The sequence below is a fragment of the Gossypium arboreum genome, chromosome 12 (assembly GCF_025698485.1).
Source record: "Gossypium arboreum isolate Shixiya-1 chromosome 12, ASM2569848v2, whole genome shotgun sequence".
Classification (NCBI taxonomy): Eukaryota; Viridiplantae; Streptophyta; class Magnoliopsida; order Malvales; family Malvaceae; genus Gossypium; species Gossypium arboreum.
Window position 1 is genome coordinate 2584121 of NC_069081.1, and position 24866 is coordinate 2608986.

The 24866-nt window shown below is 30.5% G+C and overlaps 1 protein-coding gene across 6 annotated transcripts; it reads right to left on the reverse strand.

Moving 5' to 3' along the window:
- Window positions 1-2380: 2380 nt before the first annotated feature.
- Window positions 2381-4242, reverse strand: LOC108478417 (protein SOB FIVE-LIKE 5-like). 6 transcript variants are annotated; one of them, XM_053023338.1, is made up of 4 exons: window positions 3121-4242; window positions 2953-3005; window positions 2796-2872; window positions 2381-2602 (listed from the first exon to the last, which is right to left on the reverse strand). In XM_053023338.1, the coding sequence occupies exons 1-4, from the start codon at window positions 3508-3510 to the stop codon at window positions 2589-2591; spliced, it is 534 nt and encodes a 177-aa protein (XP_052879298.1). In that variant the 5' UTR covers window positions 3511-4242; the 3' UTR covers window positions 2381-2588. The 6 variants fall into 6 exon arrangements, with proteins under 6 accessions (XP_052879298.1, XP_052879297.1, XP_052879296.1 ...); XM_053023337.1 differs by having other exon boundaries at window positions 2381-2687; window positions 2803-2872; window positions 3121-4240; XM_053023336.1 differs by having other exon boundaries at window positions 2381-2687; window positions 3121-4235.
- Between the last annotated feature and the right edge of the window lie 20624 nt (window positions 4243-24866).

A 24866-nucleotide genomic window follows, 5' to 3' on the forward strand; every position in this document is an offset into this window, starting at 1 on the left:
TTGTACGCATGATAAGATCATCTTACAGGAGAAGAATAATGAAAGTATAAATATTTGTAGTATACGAGTATAAGTGATAAGTATGTATACGGTAGACTAAGTTGGGAATTTTTAAGGCATTGTGTTTTTATATATCCCAAAGTCGGTAGCCAAAGGTGGTGACAGGTTAAGTAAATGGAATTGGAATTTCTATGTACGGACACTTGTCAAATGTGGCAGGTTGCTCTTGGCATTAAATGTACACAAAATTTAAAATTTTGATTTACTACAGGAAATCATGTGCAGCCAAAACTCAGATTTAATGCCTGAACCAGATTTACAAGCTGGAAGGGATTAAAAACAAAAAAGAAATGTGTATTTCTAGAGATAGAGATGGTGGATTCAGAGATGATCATTTAAGATGATGCTCACAGATATGTAAACACATGCATGGCGATAAGAGACAAGCAGACGGCTGCCATGGAAAACAGAAACAAGGCTTGTTCGAGCTGCAGTGTGAGACATGAACAGAAATTAGATAAGTTTCATGCAAACACCACACACAGTGACTGGCAATGGCATTCCCCTTTGTTTCTGTACACAGGAATTGAAGCTTTTGGCTTTGGTGGTGGTTGGTACAACATTTTATGTTTTCCCCCATACTTCCTTACATCCCTTATCCCATATGATGACATGCAATTAGTCTAGCATTTTCTATAATCATCTCACATCGATTAATCAAAAATTAGATTAAAAAAAAATATGTGAAATTGATTCATCTTTAAGGCTATCATCACGGAACATAGTTGGACAATCCTTATATATAATATGAATTTTACCAAGGCTAAAAACTCTAAAAGCTGTATGTTAAAATATAATGAAAAATAGAGCATGTGAGTATAGATATTTTACAAGTTTTCTTGACATCCTAAATTCCCAAAGTTGTATCTTTTCAACAAATTTCAACCAAACCCAAATTATATAATCTCAGTAGGAATTGAGGGGAGAAATAATGAGATGAATAAAGAAATCAAAGCAAGAGACATATAATTGTGTATGACATCAAGTTCGATGACAGCTGCAAAGCAGACAAGGTTTGAGAGGGAACAAAGCGGCATTAATATATCATATAAAAAAATATATATATAAATAAGAGCATTCTAAAAGAGATGAAAGAGAGCAAAATTATTAAATATAATGGAGGCATGTTCCTTTGGGGTCAGCAAGATCACAGGCACTATCTTCCGAGCTTTAAAAAAAAAGGGTTATGGAGATGCATACGAAGTATTCCGATATTAGCTTAATTTGTCCATTTCCTTAGCCTTGATATGAATGCCCATGACCCTCTTATGTGCATAGCCATATTTAAGCATAAAGTTCTGAGTTTTGATAAGAAATGGAACCATTGGAGTGTATGGGAGCCTTATCTACACACTTGAGAGATATGGGGCCTTGTCTTTATTGATGACCAAGCCCTTTCCATTATTTCAAGCTAACTCAAACACAGATATAAATTAGGTTAGAATTTCATATTCAATATGACCCTTCCACCATCATTAATTGGTTTTAAAGTCGCATGCTTCTGCTAATTATTATTATGATTTTAGGTTCAAATTTGATGTTGGGGGAAAGTCCCACCTACTCAAATCTGAGTGTCCCCTCTTTGTATGATCATATTCTATTTGAGTGGCTATCAATTAAAGCTGAGTGTGTGAAACATCCATTTGTCCTATTTTGGTATTGAAAAAAAAATAGTTTAGGGAGTAAACAATACCATTTTTTTAAAAGAAAAATGTTAAATACTAGCTCACTTACACAAAAGTGTGTCCTTGGCATTCAAGTAAATAGATAGTGTCGGTTTTTAGGTTCAAATCTCTACCAAACAAGAAGACTTAAAAGACTAAACTAACATCTATAAATGATCTACCTAGGCCTGCACATGCATGCTGCATGCAACAGCTTACTATGGAGGGGATTTCGATTCTTTATTATCTCTTATCCTTTTTGGCTTTGAAATTGTGGATGAGAAGTAGTTTATTACAAAACGAAGCATGGGATTTTGACAAAAGAGGTGATGGAGACAGATATGAGAGGAATGTCAAAAGATTAGGAGGCATAATAAAGCATGTGATAAAGCTTAAACTCCCATTGCGGTGGGAAAACCCGTATCTGAATATATGCCAATTTATACGTTTCTGTATGTATAAATTCTGATCACCATTAGTGAAGTCAGTGTAATGTGGGGGAAAGTATAGCATCTTATTTGATGAATTGACAGATAATTTTGTTCATATTAGAGTGTTGTTTTTTTTTAAGTTGAATTTGAGTTATGAACTGGTCTGCAAGTTGAGCTATAAAGAGAGCATGGGGCTCCATTCAAGAAACAAAGACTGAACATAAATTTTGTTCTTCCTTGACAGGAAAAAAAAAAAAAACAAGAAAGTTTATTTGCATTTCTTTTTGCTCTTTATCGTTGCATTTGGACAAGAAATGAAAAGAAAAATGAAAGGAACAAGCTAATGATCATCCCCTTTGAGAACTGATTCTTTTTATACTTTGCCAACTTCTTCTTCCATTTCTTTCTAGGGCCACAAACTCCATTGTTGAAGCTAGCAAGAGCAGGCTGATATACAGAAACTTAAAAAAGTTAAATCACCTTTATCTCATCTCTCCACTACTCCTCCATTCTCTAATTTCCATAAAACCACCTGTCCGTTTTGAAACTTTACAATGAGTTCATAGTTTAAAAAAACAATGGTGTGCAATGTTAGAAAATATAGCCCAAAAAAGGAATCAGTAGATATTCGTCACTTAACCGGTGACCTTGTTGTAGGTAGTTTCCAGTTGGAGAAGACTGCAAAAATCCAAAGTGGTGTTGGAATGCGGGTCCTCCCTGTAATAATTCAATGGTTATCAACAAATTTTCAATAAAAAAAAAACTGGGAAATATAAGTTAAAATTTGGTGGAACTACCTGAAAGTGTGTTGCAGAGAACCCCTGGGGATAATGGAGGACACTTTCCTCCACTGAAGCATGATTATTGGTGTGAGCAAAATTGTTCTAGAAAATTATTGTCATAGTTAACACCATTACTAAAAAAAGAGGGTGATTTAGAGAAGATGTCAAACAAACTTATATTACCTTGATGAGAGGAGAGCTGGCAGTATCATCAAGTAACGAAGGCAATTCTTGATGAACTTCCCTTTGTCTTTGATGCTCTTTCTTCCTATGTCTTTTAGTACCACCATTTTTATTCAGTGTAGCACCTTTAGGTAAAGTATATTGATAATGATTATCATCATTGAAATAACCATTATCTACATTCAAGTGTGGAGGCCCAGAAGATGCATCAGAAACCATGGAAAGGTCTTCTTCTTCATCAACAACCTCTTCTTTACCTTTATACTTGCCACGTTCATCACAAAAACCACTTGATTTATGAGAAAGATTACCAGAAAGAAAAGACTGTTCTAAGTAACTAGTCCAACCAGATTCACACCCACTACTACACTCAGAGGCCAAAACATTCATTTTCTTTCTCTCTCTCTCTCTCTCTCTCTCTCTCTTGCTAATTAATCAAAACAAAGGCCCTCAATGCTGTTTCCCCTCAATCGATGGGGTTCTTTCTATGAAGGAAAAGAAGAAAGAAGAAAAACTATAAAAAGGATGGTAAGTGTAACTCAGAGATGCTGAGGTTATATGTGTGCCCTATATAAGGGTGTTAGATAAAGTAGGATAGAAGGTAAGGGGAGTGAAAAAACAAGAGCAATTAAGAGAATCAGACTCAAATCCTAGACTAGTTTTGTCTTCATCCTCCCCATTCAGCCATTGATGTGAATGAATCAAAAGTGCCAGTTGGGTGGGTTCTAGTGGGTGCATGTAAGTAAAAAAGAAAGAGAGGAAGCCCCTTCACATGCTAGACAGCAAGGCACTGTATGTACCCTCTTCAGAAAAACTGGGCACACATCCATTTTCATTACTCGGACACCCATCCCCTTCACCATTAATATACTCTCATTTCTCAATCCCCTCATCCCTTTCTATTTAATCTACTCCCATTATCCCTTTGTTTTTGGGTTGGGTTCCATGCTTCTTAAGCAAATATTGAATTATCTATCGGAGAAAATTTTATCATTTCTGTGATATTTAATTGACTGTGTGAATAGTCATTTGCTGGTTGCTAAGAGTTATTCTTCAAAGGGTTTATGTAGAGAGTTCACCATACTGTTTTGTCTTTTGCAAGCAACTTTTAACATCCTGGTTTACATTCACTAAACTTTCTCCTTAATAAAGTGCCATGGACGAGTGGAGGCTATCCCCACACATCAAAACTGATATTTATAGCTTCTTCATCTAATCAGATCCGATTATTGGTGAAATTCCAATATTAATATTTGTCCTACAATTCTACAAATCTAAAAATAAATAAGTAATATATATATTAAGCAAATTAATGTGGTCCTCAAGATGTACACCATGCAGTTTGTACAGTTAATTTAAGCTCTGGGTGTACAACTTGATGACATTATGCAACTTCTGAAGACAAAAAGTACTAACTGTATATCATTCCTTTCCTTTCATTTTCAGCTTTTAATTTTTCCATCTTTTATCTTTTGTCAATTTTACATATATATATATAAATTCCAAATTTCCTTATATATTTTTCCAGTGTAATACACTGTAAATATTTGGTAGGATATTAAAATTTAGATAATATTTAAATTGAATGTCAAAATTATTATTCAAATATATGCATATATTTTATTCAAGATATTAAATTTTAGATAATATTTAAATTGAATATTAGAATTATTATTTAAATTTCTGATTACAAAATATTTGCTTCCAATGAAGTTTGAGCTACATGCGAAGGGAGGGGTAGGGGCTCTACCCCTTAAAATACAATATTATTACCTTTCAGATTTCAAAATTTATAAAATCTAAAGTTAACATACAGTAAAATTATAGTTTGACTCTTTTAAAAATATTAAAATTTTGATTTAGTCCTTTTAAAATCATAAAAATATAAATTAATATAAGTATGAAATTACATTTTAGTTTTCATAAAAACATATAACTTATATTTGAGTCATTCTAAAAAAATTTCTGACTTCACCTCTGGTTTAAACCCAAACCTTCTTACATATAAAGTCATGTTTTAACCACCGGTACTTAGATATCTTCTTTAACATTTTATTTTCTTAAATGTCATTTAACTTCTCTTAAATTGTATTCTTTTGCATCAATAAACCTAACCGAACAATGAGATGAGATCATCGGAATCCCTAAATTTGCATTTATCTTCTTTATTATTTGATCAACTCAATTAGTTAAGTTAGTTTAAACAAAAAAATCAATTAATATTTATATAATTAAAATAAATATTATATTATGAAAAATAATATACATACACATTTAACTACATATAATATATCAATTATTATCTATAAGTAAATTATGAATGTATAATAAGTATTCTACAATTATGATATTATAATGTATAAATTTTTTATTAATGATATGCAACTTAAACTTTGAACGCGTAATTAATTTTACGATATATTATAATATATGTATATACACAGTTAACATTATATAACTAAGATTATTAATGATATTTATCCTCGTATGCAACTATTTTATTATAATATAAATTTACATATTAACCCTAAACGTGTAACTGATTTTATGGTAGATTATAATATGCAAAATTAGTATTATATAATTAGGGTAGATTATTAATGATATGTAACCCATAATTATAATATTATAATGTATATTTTTATATTAATAATATGTATCTTTAAACCTCAAAATGTAATAAACGGTATATTATATAATATATAAGGATTAAATTGAAAAAAAAAATAAAAAAGAGATAATGGGTTGTAATAAACACCTGGAAGACATTAATAAATCAAATTTGGCCACTTGTATGGTATTTAATAAAAAGAGGTAAGCATTCACCCTAGGTTATTTATGCATCTGCAGTTGAAATAATTCTGAAAAATTGTGCACACGTGTAAGTACATGTGCGTTTATATACAAACACGAGCTTCCATATATACCTTTCTCGGTTTTTTGATTAAAATCAACAGTTTCTAGATATCACACACATGTTTGCACATGTACACCAACTTTCACTTCATTTGCCTCACTTTGCTTGGGGATCTTTGCTACTGATTCCAATGCCTATGTTCTTACATTAATACTGTCAAAGGGATAATTTTTGCTCAATATTTACAACCTTTTTATAATATTATACCTCTCCACTTTATGCTTGTCATGTGAAATTTTTTCTACCATATTTTTGTAATTTGTGATTTAATATTTTATGTTTCTATCACGATTTTTAATAAATTTTAATTATTAGTATAATATTTCTCATCTCATATATAATTTTTAATAAAATATTTTATATATTTTTATTTAAAATAAATCATGACTTTTAAGTTAAATACGATATCCACACAATGTTTTAACATGTATCTTAAAAAGATGACTTGTAAAACGTAAATTAAATTAAGTGTGAAGTATTGAACATTTACATTTTAACTATATATATGTGATTTGTCAAATAAAAGCTAAACGCATGTCTATATATAGACTATGGTACATCTCATGAATGATAATATTAGTTGATAATGCGATTACCATTTAAAGATGAAACATCATCAATGATGAGTGTAATTTTATTTCCACGTTAGTTTAATTATTAAAAATATTGATAACCCGAAATTATTTTTCAAAGTTTTTGTCTAAAATCTTATACGACCACAATTGAAACTGATTCAATAATCTATTTCATTATTAGAATAAGTTGAACTCAACCTAGGATAAAACTTTTTCCGACTACTTGGCCAGCTGCATTGGCTATATATGTATATATAAAAATATAAATGAGAGGAAAAAAGGCAATTTGACAGAGATAGAGAAGACCCTAAAACCTAGGTTAAAAGATGGAAAGTTACGTGGCTTGGCCAGAGGCCACATTCTTCACCAAAGAAAATCAAGCTTAAGCCTTTCAATTTCCATGTGCAAAATTTTCCCTCTAGGATCACTCGTTTAATCTAACTCTAAAATTCAAATATGTAATTTTTTTTTCTCATTTTCTTCGTACTTATAAGGAGTGATTAAATTAATTTATAGTAAATAGTAACGATCCAAGGGAGACAAAAATGCCTAGCCTTTTCAGTCTCTCCTGTCCACTAATTAATTGTAGTATCCGGTACCCAGCTCATATGTGCCATAATTTGGAGAACCAGTCATATAGGTATAGTATCTATGATCATCCTTTTACCTAATTTACTGTTCATCTAAGGTTAGTAAGACAGTCGATTCAAATTGGCTTTGGTTTCGACCTCGGGTTGACAGGTTACATGTGGCAGCCAATCCAATCAACCACTTAAACCTATTTTCCCCCTAAACTTAGGTGAAATCTGTAACAAATTAATTTCCAATGGTATCTAAAAATGAAGTTTTAAGATTTCGTTTACGTAACTCTATCGGTAAATATTAAATAAGGATATTTATGGAGCTACTGTATAGATGAATTAAAATTTAGTTAAGCAATTTAGTAAAAAATGTGAGTAATTAAGGCTAAGGGATTAAATCGTAAAAGTTTAATTGCTATAGATTTTTAATTAAGAAAATGTTAGGGGACCTAAATTGCAATTATCCAAAGGGTCAAAATGGTTAATAAACCATTATTAAAAACATGTTAGTGGACGGTACTGATAATTAGTGATTAACTAATTAATTTTAGTTAAAACTATAAGAAATGATTAACTAAAGGTTAAATTAGATTAAGTAAAGCTTAATTATTCATATAAAAGGGAACTTAGTGGAGAGAGAGATGTTAATTCATCTTATTCAATAGGAAAAAGTACAAGACCTAAAAGAAAAACACCATTTTTGGAAGCTTGAAGCATTCGACCCTTAATTCCAAGTAAGTCCCTAACCATTTTTCATTACTTTTTATAGATTTGAGGTCATGAGAGCTTGATTTAGCTAGTCCATGCACTAATTTGTAAAACTGTTAAATTTTTTGAAAGTTTCCATTGTTGAGAATTGAACAAAAGTGGTGTGAAATTGTTAGAAATTAAGCTTAATATACGAAAAAGACTAAATTATAAAGTTTAATTGTTAGTTTTGTATATTAGGGATCAAATTGAATAAAATACAAATCTATTAAGAAATGTTGATATGAATAGAAAATAGAAGGTCCCTAATGAATTTTAGTGAAATCAGATTCTAATCTAAAGCCCTGAATTAAAATTTATGCTTGTCTCGGTTTTAGGGACTAAATTAAATAAATTTCAAAATATGTGTAATTTGGTATTTGATTCTAAAATGGCTGAAAATTGATTGTATGATATCTTTTGTGATTATTCTAACTAACGATAACACTGAACCGTCGAGGGGGAAAGGAAAAGTGAAAATCGTCGATGAGTGATGCATGAAACTTCAGTTAGTACTTTTATGATTCAAAATAGATTGGTTTCTTGATTATATGTGTTAATTAGATAATTATATTTTAAGGTAAGTACATGATGAGGTTGTGAATGATTTTGATTAGTTGTGATATAGATTATTGTAATGGATGACTAAACTGAATAAAATGGAAAATTGCATGAAATAATCGAATTATGATAGGTAAAATGAAAATTGAGATGAGGTAGGTTATATATATAATATGATATGAACTATATGAGTTTGATGATGAAACTGGCTATAAATATGCACATGAATGAGAAATGTTATATTTAACATGTTGTATAATACTATTGTAGATCGGTACCCTATTAACTAGTCGGACTGAGTCGAATATAGTTGACATGTCATAGGGTTTGATTGTGTACGGGATTATGCGCTTAAGTGCCAGAATGCACTTTGTGTTCCAGGATACGCTCCGTGCGCTAGAATGCACTTCGTGTGTTAGTATACGTTATATGCGTTAATATGCATTTTACGTGCCATTTTACCCTACTTCGATGCTAGTTTGGTGTGTTGGATGGATGATCCGTGTATCCATCCAAGTCTGAGTCGTGTTAATAGGGTTATAAATGGTAAACTTAATAAATAACATTGTGAAATTGTGACACCCCGAAATTGGGCTTGCAAGAATTAAGGTTTGCAAGTGAGTTATTGGTTGCTAATAGATTTTTATGTTTTCTTTTGCATTTGAGAGACAAGAATGAGCCTGCTGGTTCAGTGGTAAGACGTTTGCTTACTCTTAGGTCCTATGTCTGAATCCCCTAGTGTGCTTAGTAGGAAATACTTTTGTTTTTTGTTTCAATTTTGAAAATTTTGATAAGTCAAAGTTTTATTAAAATTTTATTTTTTTATTTGATTTATTTTTTGAAAAAAAAGGGGGAAATCCCAAATTTTTCTCACGTTCGTTTTCCCTCACTACCTCTCTCACGTTAGTCATTTTCTCTCTCTTAAAATTCTATTTTTTTAATTCTTTTTGGCTATTGTATCTTCTCTGTGATACTATCTTTCTTGTTCTTTGGGTCTTCTTATTTGTTCCACTACTATCTTACTCGAGGTTCTTGTAACAACTCATTTTTAGTGAAATCAGAACAGTGGTTTCGGGACCACAAATCTGAAGTCAAAAAAATTTATTTTTATTATTATATAGTATACAGTATGATAGAAATATCGTATAAAAATTTCTTACAAAATTTTACCGTATACATACTTAACTTGATGAAAAGCACTAAATTGAATTAAGTGCAAAAGTTGAGTTTTAATAGCTAAAGGTATTAAATAGCTATAGAATTTGAAATTTGAGGTCCTTAGATAGTAAATAGACCATTAAATTACTTAGTGGTTAAGCATGAGTAGTCATCATTGGAAATTTAATAAATTATTAAAAGTAATTTTGGAAATTAGTGGTTAAAGTGATATTAAATAAAATGAAAAAAAAATTATTATCATCATCTACCACCAAATAAAAAAAGAAAAAGAAGAAAACCTAGCCATAGAAAATTGAGATATTAGCAAGCTTATTTTTCTCAATTAGGTATGTATTTTTGTCCCGTTTTTAATGATTTCTATGTTTCTGAGATCGTAGTAGCTTAATCTAGCTAGCTCGGGGATTAATTTGCAAAACTGTTAAAGTATTAAGGTTTTTCCATTGATGAGTATGCTTGAATTTTGAAGTTTTATTTTTGTCCCGTTTTTAATGATTTCTATGTTTCTGAGATCGTAGTAACTTAATCTAGCTAGCTCGGGGATTAATTTGCAAAATTGTTAAAATATTAAGGTTTTTCCATTGATGAGTATGCTTGAATTTTGAAGTTTTATGATAGAAAATGAAAGGTTATTGTTAGACTTTTGTAAAGAGAATTTTGATGAAATTATCAATCAGGGATTATATTAAAAAAGATGATAAATTTATGTTAAAATTGTGAAATTGTGAATTATGTGGGTTGCTATTAATATGTATAAAAATTGACTAGGCTTGATTAAGGATTAAATTGCATAAAAGTCATTTTCCGAGCCTAGCGACTAAATTGTAATAAATTAAAAGTATAGGGGTAAAATAGTAATTTTGCCAAAAATTTGTTGGACTAAATTGAATATGAATTATATTGAATTATGTTAAATTCATTCATATAGATCCGGTTAAACCTAGTATGGAGTTAGATCGAGGCAAAGGAAAAATGTCGGATTAATTGTCTTCGTATCTACGTAAACTTGACGAGGTAAATTCGTGTAATTAAATTGTACATTTATATATTTTAAATTGAATTGTTTGTTTGTGAATTGTATAATTGCCATGTATAAATACTGATCGCATGTTTGATAATTACTGAGACCTGTTTGAACCTTAGAAATTCATAGAATACAAATGACATGTCATTAAGGTTACCGATTTGACTGGGGTTCTGCATGTAATGCAGACACACCACAGCTCGTATAAGCTTCTCGATATTCAGCTCACTTGAGCTTCCCGTTACTCAGCTCAGAGGAGCTTCCCGTTTATAACTCGTATGAGCATACATGTACATGACTTGATGGATTATAGTTCAGTACACCTCATGTATCCAGTAATACTTTAAACAGTTCAAAGGGCAATGTTCTGTTATGAGACATTATGAGTTCGATACGAACCATTACATGGATATATATGAAATACATGGAAATGGATGATACATGTATATGAAACTTGCTTAGTGGTTATGTTCATCCATGTTTATTGGTTATTATATATGTTTTACATGGCTAACATGTTGAGGATATGTGTTTAGGCTTTTGGCCAAATTGGTTTGGATATGTTTCTATGCTTACCTTAAATGTGATTAAAAGGTAAGTTAAATTCCAAGTTATACGATCTTACTAAGTTTAAATGCTTACTCTATATTATTTTTTATGTTTTATAGTAATTCAAAAACTCGTTCGGGTTGGAATCTGGTTAGAGTTATTTCACACTATCCATCGTCCTTTTTGGTACTTTCAGTAAATTAATTCCTTTTATAATGGTATGTATAGGTTAATTTGTTGGCATATAAGGGTTTTGTTGAGATTAGCCACTTGAATGGCTTGTGTTTGGTATATTTTGATGCATATATATAAGTGACTTTGTCATGTTTGATGTGTGATTGATATGTTACAAATGAAAGAAAGTAAAATGGAGTTTGAATATGCATACATGAATTTGGCCATCTAAGCAAATTGAGATACTTGTTGACATGTCTCTAAGTTGTCAATTGAGGTGCCTAAGGGCATATTGGTTGTATACGGTGATATTTCATATTTAAGACTTGATTTTGGCTTATTTTGAATGTGGTTTGTTGATGTGCAAATTGTTGTGTTTTGATTGGTACCAAATTGGGTGAGAAATGTGGCTTGGAAATGGCCTATTTCATCCACACAGGCAGAGACACGGGTGTGTGTGACACACGGCCAAGTGACATAGCCATACGTCTCCTGTATCTTTTAAATTGCTCAAGTCAGTATGCTAACACGGCCTAGCACACGGACGTGTGACTTGGCTGTGTGACCTAAGTTAGAAAGTTACATAGGCATGGACATGAGTTAAGACATGGACATGTGTCCCTATTTTGAATGCCCACAAGGCCTAAGACACGGACGTGTCTCCTGACTGTGTGAGTCACACGACTTGGCCACACAACCATTGGTTTCTGACATGAATGTTATATGATATGAAATGTCTATTTATTTGATTTGTAAACTCCAGTAATGCTCCGTAACCCTATTCCAGCGATAGATATGGGTTAGGGGTGTTACAGTTCTGGTAGTCTGGCATTGTCCTTCTAGACTCATTCGTTCGTTTACAATTTTGTGCATCAAAGTTTGAAGCGGGTAAATGTTGTATTTGGGTTTATTTTAGATCGATTATCTTTGTTCTTTTTTGCTATATGGTCAATTTTCTTATAAGCTTAGTATGTTTCTGTAACCAAGTTTTAGACCAGTTTTATGGAGATGCTTCGGTCGTTCTGTGGTGTTGGAGTTGCATTTTTCAGGTGTGTTTTTTAATCAAATTTAATTTAGGGTCGGTTTAGTGTCGAATTTCGTGATTTGTAATAGATTTTGGTATGTTTTTTGGGCCACATGGGCTTGAGTCACACGACCTGAAAAAGGTCACACAGGCTGGCTTTACAGTCGTGTGACCCATGTTAGGGAATTTATCAATCGCATACGGCCTGTGGAGTTTTCACATGACCTGAGGCATGACCGTGTCTTCCTTGCTTCTTAAATTGTGAATTTTTTCACCCGGGGTCAGAGAGTTAAACGATCTACCCACACGACCATGTATCTCAGTCACACAGGCTTGTGTCTTAGTCACACAGTTGTGTCCCTTCGTTACACGGCGTGTGTCTCAGTCACACGACCGTGTAGCCTATCATACGGTTTGGACCTTTTCACACAACCGTGTAGTTCTTTTTTTTCAGTTTTTATTCCTTAGTCGTTAAATGTTTTGTTTTGATCCCCGAGTGATCCCTTACTCATTTAGGGCTCTGTAGGAATGTTTTGGATATGAATGTTGGTTGTTGGTTGATTAAGGTGAGTGTTGTACTGATGGATACGTTATGTATTTGTATATATATGAATAATTTTGATTATTTATGCAAATAGTTATTATGATCTGTCAAATTGGTTGTGTTATAAGATTTATTAGTTGTGTAAATAAGAAATTTTGCATATTGTAGATTATGTTAACTTGTATTGGTGATGAGTATGTTGCGAGTTAGTATAAACTGAAGTATGAATATGTCTGATGCGGAAATTATTCGAAAGATCCATGTGATTTGCATATGCATTGTGTCTAGGATATGATTATGAAGAGAAGGAAGATTGATTTAGCAAATTTAACTGCATTATTTAAATATGGCAGTAAAATCGTAATCATATTAGCAGCTTGACTGCATATTAACTTGAGTGGCAAATGACCACAGTAAGGTGTATTAGGTAAGATAGGTCTATCACAACCCAAATGTTGGTGTGTAAAGGTTGGAAAAGGTTACTATACCCTATTTAGTGTGTGACAGATGGTTGAAGACAGTGTGTAGAGGTTGGATAGGTTGGTATTAGGTCGGGTGCATTTGTGCATAAGTTGCATATGTTCTGTTTTGTGTAAGTACTTACATATGACTGTGTGAATGTGATTTGATCTCAGCTTTTGTATATTTGAATAACTTCACATGAATACATTTTGCATATCTATAAATATTAGTTACTTGTTCGACTCTATGTAATTCTGTTGTTTAAGACTCACATTGAGCTTTCGTAACTCACTCCTTTAACCCTTGAGTTTAGATGTAGGACTCGACAAATTGGAAGTCTCAGAGTGACATGTATTGGTTTGATTAAAATAAGCTTTAATAAGATATTTTCAATCTCGAAATGGAACATTTTGGTTCAAGTTAGTAAAGTCTTTCATAAGTTTTAATAAACTGAATTCTTTCGGACTATAATTAATTTAAAAAAGATTTGTGGTGTGGTTTTATGTTGGTTTTGAGCTTAAAATGAGATTTCATACATGTCATTAGTTTTGATACTACTTTACTTTAGTAGGTGCTCAAGTCAAATTTTAAGTGTCAATTTTGTGAGTTCTAAACAATAGTAAAACATCAAATTTTTGCCGCAATATTAATTTTTAGTATTACGGTTAATATTTTATTCAAACTTGAAAGGTTTGCAAACCAAATAGGGATTTGATAATTTGGTTTTAAATTTATTTATGCTACGAGAAAACAAATGTTTGAAATATAAGATAGAGTAATTACGAGATTTTTGTTAAACATAAGCAGAAAATGATTTTCAAAAAACAAAGTTAGAATTTTGATCGTCATTTTGTCTTAGGCCATTTTGGTGGCCAATGTGACCTTCAAAATCCAATTAAAACTTCTGGGCCAGGTTTTGGGTTTTTACAGAAATGATATAGTTAATAATATGGTCTCACTTATGTTCTATGTGAATTGTGGTGGAAAGATCATGTAAGTTATTGTGCAAAACATTTGAAAACAAGCCCTAGGGGCCGAAAACGATCATTAATGAGTCAAACAACTCTAGAAAAGGGATTGAAAGGTAGTCAATCAGGTAAAAGATATTAGATTGAGTATGGTATTAGATAACATGCTAACAAAGGTAAACAAAAGGATGTTAAATAAGTATAGGATTAAATATTGAGAAATGGAAAACTATGTGGAATCGGTCATGCTCATGGTGATATTGAATAAGTTGTTTAAGTATGATTATATGTATATTTTCATGTATTGAAAGTCAATGATTGACATTTTGTAACATAATTGCTTAGATATTGAGTGCATATTCACCTGCATTATTTTGAAATATATTACATATGTTGTGTTATACTATTTCAAATAATGAAAGTACCATTGAGGCTATTACTCAGCGTACGGTTTATTTTTTCTATGCACATGTTTAGGTATTCCTTGAAGCCTTGAGAACTAAAGTCAGCATCCATACCGCCATATTCGACTCAGCAAAGTTCATATAGTTCGTTTGTTTTGGTCTTGTGGCATGTACCTAGGGATACTTTGCTAAAGGTTTCAAATGGTTAAGTTGTACATGTTGTAATCTTATCCAAATGTTTAGAAATTATGTTTGAATATGTTCATATTGCTGATTTGGAGTCTTAAGGTCAATGGTTATGAATTTGTTAGAATTTTTAAATGGTTTTGGAGTATAAATGGTTGAAGTTAGATTTGATAGTTAACACTTTTGAAGATTAAAGTTTTGGAATATTTTGAATTCAATAAAATGAGATTTTAATGTGTTTTACGACCTTTTAGGCCAATCTAGGCCTAAGGGAGAACTAACGTGTTAGTTAATAGTGCAGGACAATATTGTAGACTGGTAAGTTAGTAGACTAGCCCGAATGTCGCAACATTCAAAGGAAATGTCGCAACATCCAACTTCAAACCAAATGGGGAAAACATATAACCATCGATGTCACGAGAACCACCATCCCATGTCGCAACACCCAACTTCGAACCTAGAAGGGGAGCATACAACTAGTGATGTCGCAACAACCACCACTCCATGTCGCGATATCCAACTTCAAACCAAGAAAGGGAGCATTCAATGTTCAATGTTGCGACACCAGCTATAGGATGTCGCAATATTGGTCCGATGAGGCCCATTTATCAACCAAGGGTGTTTTTCTCCTGCACAATCATAATTAACATGTTTAGTAGCTTGTAGCTGACCTAGTTTGGTCAACTAACCTGAACACTATAAATGTTAGCTCTCAGGACTTAATTAGGAGAGTTAAATTCTAGTTCATCAATTAAACTTTATTTTTTCTGTTCTTAGTTAAAGTTTACTTCTAGTTTTTAATTTCCATTCAGTTGTAAATGTTCTTTGAATTTCAATATCATTTTTATATTATTTTTCTTTTCTATTTTTTTCCAATCTTTGTTTCACCAATTTCAACAATCGAAACATCAATCAAGGGTTTCAAGAGTCAATTGTAATTCAATACCTGCAAATTCTGAGCATCTCTTCTCTACTCTTTATTCTGCATCTTCTGAATGTTTAATAAATTGATAGGAAATCTTGCATTTAGAATGAATTGTAACTAAAAACTTAGGAAGGGATGATGAACTAAAGTGAGATTGATTAGCTTGGGATTTAGGGTTTTTCATCTAGTTACTTAGAGTAGATTAAGAAAAATAAACCTTGGAATTTACGACTCTAGGAAGTTACTTACGTAGATGAGGTCGAAAGGATAGTCTGCTGAGAATCAACTTAATCTAACGCAGTTTAGTTTATCAGGTTGAAAGATAAGTAAACTAAGTCGAAAAGTTAATCTATTTATAGGCAGAAAATTATTAATTAGGTTAATTGTTAGCTAATTAATTAAAACCCTAGACTCAGGTTAATCATGAACATGGAAGTGATTCACCCTTCTTCCTATTTAATCGATTCTTGATTTTTGTATTTCTCTTATGTTATTTTATTCTTCAATCTAATTATTTTGATTTTGTTATACTGTGATTTTGACGCATGTAATATTTAAACCTGTTTAGTGTGTAATTCGTTTTAGCCATTTAGTTTAACAAACCTCCATTAGGTATGATCTTTAAAATATTTCTAAGGTAATTCGTTGTAAATAAAAAATTATATTACAATTTAACTTGTACACTTGTAGACACCGCACATAATATATATCTAATTGTAGTTTTCTAAGCCCCAATGTACATATGCTAGGGCTCGGTCAAATTATTGTTGGTAGCCAACAAAATATGTGTTGTTTAGGACTAAGTAATAAGCATCTATTAGATGGCATAATATGAGTCATTCTTTGTTGATGATTTTCAGTTACGTTTTGGTAGCCTATGTTGCCTTATTGTTGAGTGTTTTGTTGGCAATTTGTTTTTTATTGGCTTTGAGAGCAAGAACCATTATCGTTCAATTGAGCCAGTTTTTTTCTTCTTAATTCCCATAGATGACACCAATTGTTGATTTTTGGTTTGGGGATTGAAAGTGATTCACTCCATGATTTTAGGTGCTAAGAGTCGCTAAAAAGATTGTTTTGGGAGAGAGGAAAGATATTGGTAATATATGGACTTTTAGTTGAGATTTGTAGAATAGTATTTCCTAAATCCTTCTTGGCATTTTAGGGAAAGCTTTTATAGGAGGGAGAAGGTATGTTGCCAGCTCCCTAAAGAATGATGGGCTATCTTATAGAGGATGACCTTCTGTGGCAAGACTGGATATGCTTGGATTATATTAGAAGGTTTGATATTTGAACAAGGTGTACATGAAAAAAGTGATAAGTGCATTTAATGTGACTTGATTCGTTATTGTGTGAGCCTTAAGTGAACTCTTTTTCTTTTTATTAAGGATATTGCAACTAAACTTATGTATAACATATATACAAGAGTTTCAGACTTCATCACAAAATAAAATTCATGTCTTAGTAAACAAAAATAACAATTTTACTTTCTTTTCCTACAAATATATATAACTTGAAACCAAATCATGTAGTTAAATTTGGCCTTTTGACTTACCTAAAAGTAGAGCTAAGGTTGGCATTGATGGAGCTTATACAATGTATAGAATAATGAGGAAAAGAATTCGGTCCCCCATTTCCTTTCTCTTGATTCAAATGCCTTTACTTTTTGTAGTCCCTAAAGTTGTATGCTTTTTAATGAGTGAAACTTCTCATAAATTATATGCAAAACCCATACATCAACATAAGGAAGCAACAATTGCTTCTTCTTTGATCGTTCATATATTATTATTGGTGCTACATTTATTATTGAGAAACTATTTTCCAATATTCATCCAAAGGATTTTGCTTTTTAAAATTCTTAATCTATTCTTATAACCTTTAAGACTCTCTCAACAACATGTCTACTATTTGAGTCAGTATTCGGTCGACAAATTCTTTTACCACCTGAACTACATTTAATTAATCCACATAAAAAAATTACACGCATAAGGCCCTTCGAACTCATAATCTCAAAGTCTCTATCAACAATAAGTATGGTGGTCATCAACTGGGTGTACTAAAAATTATTTGATATACCATTAGAGTTAGAAAAATTAATATAAAAGGTAATAGAGCTTGAGATGATTTTAAACTCTACTTATGGAGTTAAAAAGTAATTCCACAACTAATGTACCAAAATAAATCACTCTAAATATGAGATAAAAATAAAAATATTTTCATAAAAATAAATAAAAATATAATGCCTTTTAATCTGATTTGTAAAATTAAAAGATTTTTCAAATATTGATATATCAAATACGAGACTCTATTTAAAACAATAATCGAATTTATAATCAAGTTTTGGTTCTATATCTATGATACTAGAGTCGATTACAATCTAACATGTTAAAAATTTAATATAAAAATTTATGTAATATAAAATTAATGCCATCTTCAAACCTCACTAGATTGCTTCCTCATGTTTATTTGATGATCCGTTCAATGGGAATACATGATCATTGTTTTGATTTTGCCGGGAGACTCCTAATGCTTTCTTTGTCAAAGGAACATCCTTATTTTAAATCCCAAATACCATATTGTTATATCTCATGTAGCGAATCTCACAGGTCTCTCAACATACCTTGTGAACTTTACAGCTTACACATAGAGTTGGAAACATGTCTCCCAATAAAATCAATGACACTGTGAACTTGGGTTTAGTTCGCAATACTTAACTAGACAAACCTTGGCAAGTGGCACCTCTACTAAGACTATATAAGGACCACGTAAATGTTAGGGTAATTGCTCGCTAATCACCCTAAAACGTCTCATCCTAGAACGAAACATCCCCGTCACAGTCCAAAAGTATCAAATCAAACTGCCACATCAATGATCTTAGGGCACATATCCAAACTTGTCCCCCACTATAAAAGGAACATGCAAACGGATCATACACACTAACATAGACACTTCTTTCTGATCTTCCCAACTTTTCATAGAACAAAAAAAAAAATTCACACTCCTCCGTTTAACCACCATTTCTCCCCTATTTACCTTATTGGTTGATACACATGATTAATAATAATTTAATAAAATTGTAATATCAAGAATTTGTATTGATATTTGTTCTATAATTTTACACATTTAAAAATCATGTTATAATCTTATCATTTAGTGAAAATCGATATAATTATATAATTCAATACAAATTTAAAACATAAAATTTGAATTTTTAAAAATAAAATGTTAATATCTCTTTGAAATATTCTAAACCATTTCCTCTTATGAGAAATTATCTTAAAAGAATGTCACATTTTGATTTTGACTTTAGATTATTGAGAAAGATAGGAAAAGAAAATAAAATTAGAAACATTTTCATTTACAAATTTTGACTTACATATGGTAAGGGTCTAGCGGGTGTAAACAGCAGGCAAAGGAAAGGAAGGGCGGGCCTAAGCCTCTAAATGCAAATAAGAAATATAGTCGCCTTGTATGGAGAGAGTATGAATGAGTCCCACTTCAACACTGACCATGCGGGGCGTCTTTACGTTACCACGTTGACGTCCACCAATTGGTCCCATCCTTCTAGCGCTAGCTTTGAATTAAACTTATTTATTACTCGTGTTATTTATCTAAATTTAAAGGTCTATTTAAAATTTAAGATAATTTAAATAAAAATATTAAATCTAAAAAATAGACTTTGTAAAAAATTAGGCCCAATTAAAAAATGTAACGAGCTTGAGCTTGAACATTTGTTTTATGTAATGTTATTTTATACTAAAAATTATTAAGGTGACTTTATATAAAATTTTAATAAATAAAATATATATTTAAATTTTTAACAAATAATATGAATAGGTCTAAGCAAACACAAAATATTTTAAAATCATACATAGACATGATCCAACCTAAATTATGTACACCTCTAACCTCAACCACATGATATTTTTCCTTTTTAATCACATCAATATGATATATGAATAAATAATTTGGAAAAAAGTACTCAAACCTTAAGGTTTAATAAAAAATTATTCACCCTGTTATACTTTGAAAAATGAATTTCTTTATTAAAAATTCATTAACCCTAATGTTTATTCATTAAATAAATTTTAAATAAAAGATAGCTTTATCTTTTATTAAATTATTATTTATTTTATTATTTTCAATCTTTATATTTAATAATTTGGAATTAAAATAATACAAATTTAATTAGTTATGAAGATATTTTACTTAATATTAAATTAAATTATTAGTTGTATTATATTATAATATAATCATATGTTAAATATAACGTGTTCCAATTAATGTAAGGTTTTTTAAAGTTACACATATAATTACATTAGTAAATATAAAAATGCATCTAAATAATTATAACTAGACTTAACCATTATAAATTACAATCTAACTAATAACCATAATATATCCAGACATATACCATAATAAAATTATATAGGATCCACGTATTGTGGGACATAAACAATAATAAATATAAACTCATGATTTATATCCTAAAATTTCCTGGTCCTTAACCTTGCCAATAAGCTAAGGCCTATTTGGATGTAAGTTTTTTTTTTTTTTTTTTTAAAGGTAAACTACCTATTTGGTCATTCAATTTTTAGGGTTTGGTCATCCAAACTAATATGAAATCCTTATAATTTCGTCACTTAATTTTTACGGTACTTTCATTTTAGTCACCCAAGCGTTAAATCTTTAACGACGATTAACTTTACACACCACATCATATTTACACTTTTATTTTGGTCACCCAACTTCTAGGTCGCTTTCATTTTGTTCACTCAAAAAATATTATTTTTAAGTATTGATTGGGTAAAAAAATTAAGAATTAAAGTAAAAAAACGGCAGAAACTAAAATAATATATAAAATTGTCAAATCGTACTTGTTTCCCCATTTCAAAATTATAAATTTCTTTTTTATACATTGAATTTTTAAATTTCAAAACGTTAAAATAAATAAAATAAATTGTTGAAAATTTTTTACCTCTTGATAAAAATTAATTTATTTTGATGTTTTGAAATTTAAAATTTCAATATTAAAAAAATTAGAACTTTCGCTAGGGATAAACAAGTACAATTTGACAACTTTTTAATACGTTATTTTAGTTTCTATTGTTTTTTCACTTTAATCCTTAATTTTCTTTTTACCCCAATCAATACTTTAAAAAATATATTTTTAGGTGAACAAAATGAAAGCGGCCTAGAAGTTGGATGATTAAAATGAAAATGTAAATATGATGTGGCCTGTATAGTTAATCATTGTTAGAGATTTAACGATTGGGTGACTAAAATGAAAGTGCTTTAACTTAAAAGTATTGGGTGACGAATTTGTAAAGATTTCATTTTGAGTGACTAAAATGAAAGCTCCCTAAAAGTTAGATGAGTAATTTATCCTTTAAAAGATGTTACCAACAATAATTATGTTGTCTTTGTCTTTTTAAATATTTTTTATACAAATACATGATAAATATTTAAAATTTTAGTTTATATATTTTTAATTTTTATTTTAACCCATTTCTTTTCATTTGAATCTTCTAAATAATGCCATTAAAAAAGAATATTCTAAATAATGATAACTAATTATTTTACATAAAAGTAATTTAATGAATTTATCCAAAGGTTAATATATAACTGAATCAAATATAAATTTTAAATATTTATTTTAAATAAAGTCAAATACATTTTTTTAAAGAAAGAAGATAAATATATTTCATTTTTAGCAATTAAATATATAATTAAACTTTTATTTTAAATAATTAAAAATAAAATAAATAAACTAAATAGAAAATACATAAATTAATAATTAAAATAGTATAATTATCTCTTTTTTAAAAAAAATTTGCTTAGTAAATATATCTCAAAAGAGTTTATAAAATTTTTATAAACCTCCCACAACAATAAAATTTTATTACCTAATTGTCTCATAATCAATACTTTTAAATTCTCAAATAAAGTCTATCATAAAATAATCTACAATTCTATAGCAATCTATAGATTCTAATAATTTAAACTTAATTTAAATATTGTGATCCTCTTTATTATTTTTACACTTTGTTGAACATTTATATTATTTAGACTTTTTTTTATAAAATATTTATTTAAATGGTGATACCTAGCTATATAGAGGTTTGTCATGGGTTTTTATACAGAGTTAAAGTGTGAGTAAAATTTAATTCATTTAGTATTATTGTTGTTGATATTGCTAATTGTGGTGGTGGTGCAAAAGTTGCAGTGTACCATAATGTATGAAAACTGGCCTGGGCACACATCATGCCATATTTTCAGGCAGATTATGTTGCATACATTTTTTCTATTACTATGATTATACTTTTTAGTTAATCAGATAAATCAGTAGTGAAATTAGTGATTATTCACAATAGTAAATGGTTGACTATATAAGGATTATATTTTATGATAGCCTTTCCTCTTTCTTTCTGCTCTTTTATTATTTGAACCTTGAGAAGTGAAAGGTTCCTTCACTTTACCAATTTTCTTCTTCTTAGCATACTCTATATTAATTTCTTTAGTAAGAGATGCATTGGTCCTTCTACGAGATGTAACGCTAGTTGTAAGGTAACAACTACCTCAGTCTCTTCAGGCTCGTCATCATGACCCACTATTGGCTCTCATTGATATTCTACAACAAAAACTTCTTCAACAAATTGTTGGGCATTAGAATAAATCTCAATAGGATTTTACTGGATGGCTACATCAACAAGTTGATCAAGCTAGGTATCTTGATAAAGATAGGTGGTTCAACTAAGAAACGATAAATTTTCTCCACTACTGCTTTGTCAATTCTTTTAGTAGGTACTACTTTGAATTATTCTTCAACAATCTTAACATTCCCAGCTGCAATTGTGTTTTTGAGGCAGAATAAAAAAGAAACATCAATAAGGTAATCAACAAGAGGCTTTTACTGAGTAGGAGGATTACTTTCTTGTTTACTGCCTTGCTTAGTTGCAATTGACGATAGATATGGCTACATTCTCTAATTGACGATAAATATGGCTACATTCTCTTGAGTTTTTTCTTAAGGTATCTTAAAAGGAGTTCTTTCACCATTTTCCATGCAACTTATTCTTCTAATAAAAACTTCAAGTGATGGGGAATAGGATTACATCTAAGAACTTTTAAATGAAGAGAGGGTTGATGTTCTGGTAAGCTTAACATGAGCTATGCCTAATTTCTTACAATTGGTAGTAGTGTTTCTTGAGGATGGAGGTTTTTTGCATTTTGAAGATTAAATGCAAGAATCAAAGAGTTTTTGCTATCTTTAGGGTTGTAAAGTAAGAGATTAATGACACTTAAAGTTCAATCTTCTAACTTAAATACCCAAGATATTTCAGTGAAATTTTCCCTCCAAAATAAAGAAATTGAATTTTGGTGTAAAAATACCCCTTCAAAATAAAAACAAGGAATTAAAGTTTTAACAAAAATTGGTTTAATACTAAATGATACTTACGATTGAGTTATAGTATCGTGCATTGGGTTCCAAGTACCCAACCCGATCACCAGATTCAAACGTGTGAAGTCACATTACGTCAGCGAAGCAACTCAAGCTATTATAACACAAATGCAATCAATCCATTCATCAAAATAGTTCATATACAAGCAATTATACAATCATTGATTTCATTTCATGAATTTACAGGGCTGTATGGGTTAATTTTAAAGTTAGGACACGTATCCAAACACAAAAGTCAAACTTCAACTATATGTCTCGAGAGAGGTGTCCCCGTGTCTCGAGACATGTTATAAATTATTTTAAAATTTTTAGCTTTGAAGTTAACATGTCTCGAGACACTACATGTTGTATCTCAAAGCAAAGTCCTTTATGTCTAGAGACTAGGTTTCAAAGCACACATACTTGATCGTGAAATTGTAGGCAACCTTCACTGTTGATACTAAAATCCCCAGATTCACCTTGCTTGACTAATTTTCTTTTATCGATTAGCTTGACATCTGAAAGTTGTGCCTCTCAAATCCGTTCAATTAAATTCAATTTCTCTACTAACTCAGCCAGCAATCCACCATCATTACACAAGCTCAAATGAGTAAACATGGATTGCAATTCAACTATGGATTCCCAACTAGAAGCATCAGCAACGACATTTGTCTTTCCAAGATGATAATATATCATGTAGTCATGATATTTCGACAACTCGATCCACCTGTGTTGTCTCAATTTTAACTAAATTTGGGTGAGGAGATATTTGAGACTTTTATGGTTAGTGTAAATATGACACTTCTCACCATACAGGTAATACCGCCAGATTTTCAACACAAATACAATTGTGACCAACTCGAAATCATGAGTCAAATAATTATGCTCTCAACTGTCCTGAAGCGTAAGCAATTACTTTCTTGTCTTGCATCAACACACAACCCATACCATTCAATGAAGCATCACTGAAGATTACAAAGTCTTTCCAGATTCTAGCAAACTTAACGCTAGATCCAGTATCAACATCTTTTTAAGCTTCTCAAAACTGTCTTGACATTTATCGCTCTAGAAAAATGACATATTGTTCTATAATAATCAAGTCATCGGCAGATCTATTTTGGATAAACCCTCAACGAATCGTCAATAACAGTCAGCTAGGCCCAAAAAACTCCGAACCTCTAAAACATTCTTTAGCGACTTCCACTAAACTATCATTAATTTGGTTTATTTATTCGATAGCCCTTAGTTTAATTTCTAACTAGCTCCTTTCTATATTTCTCAATTGAAAATTTAATAGTAGTTAGACTTTTGCAATTTAGTCCATGTTTTATTTTTAATAATTTATTTAATTCAATAACACTTAATAATTTGACTTTCGCGATCTGTACTTGAATCTTAATTATTCTATTTTAATAATTTACTAAATTAACTCAATAAATCCAATCCAAAACTGAATTTTTCGACACTACTATGAATCAAGTTGTTACAAAG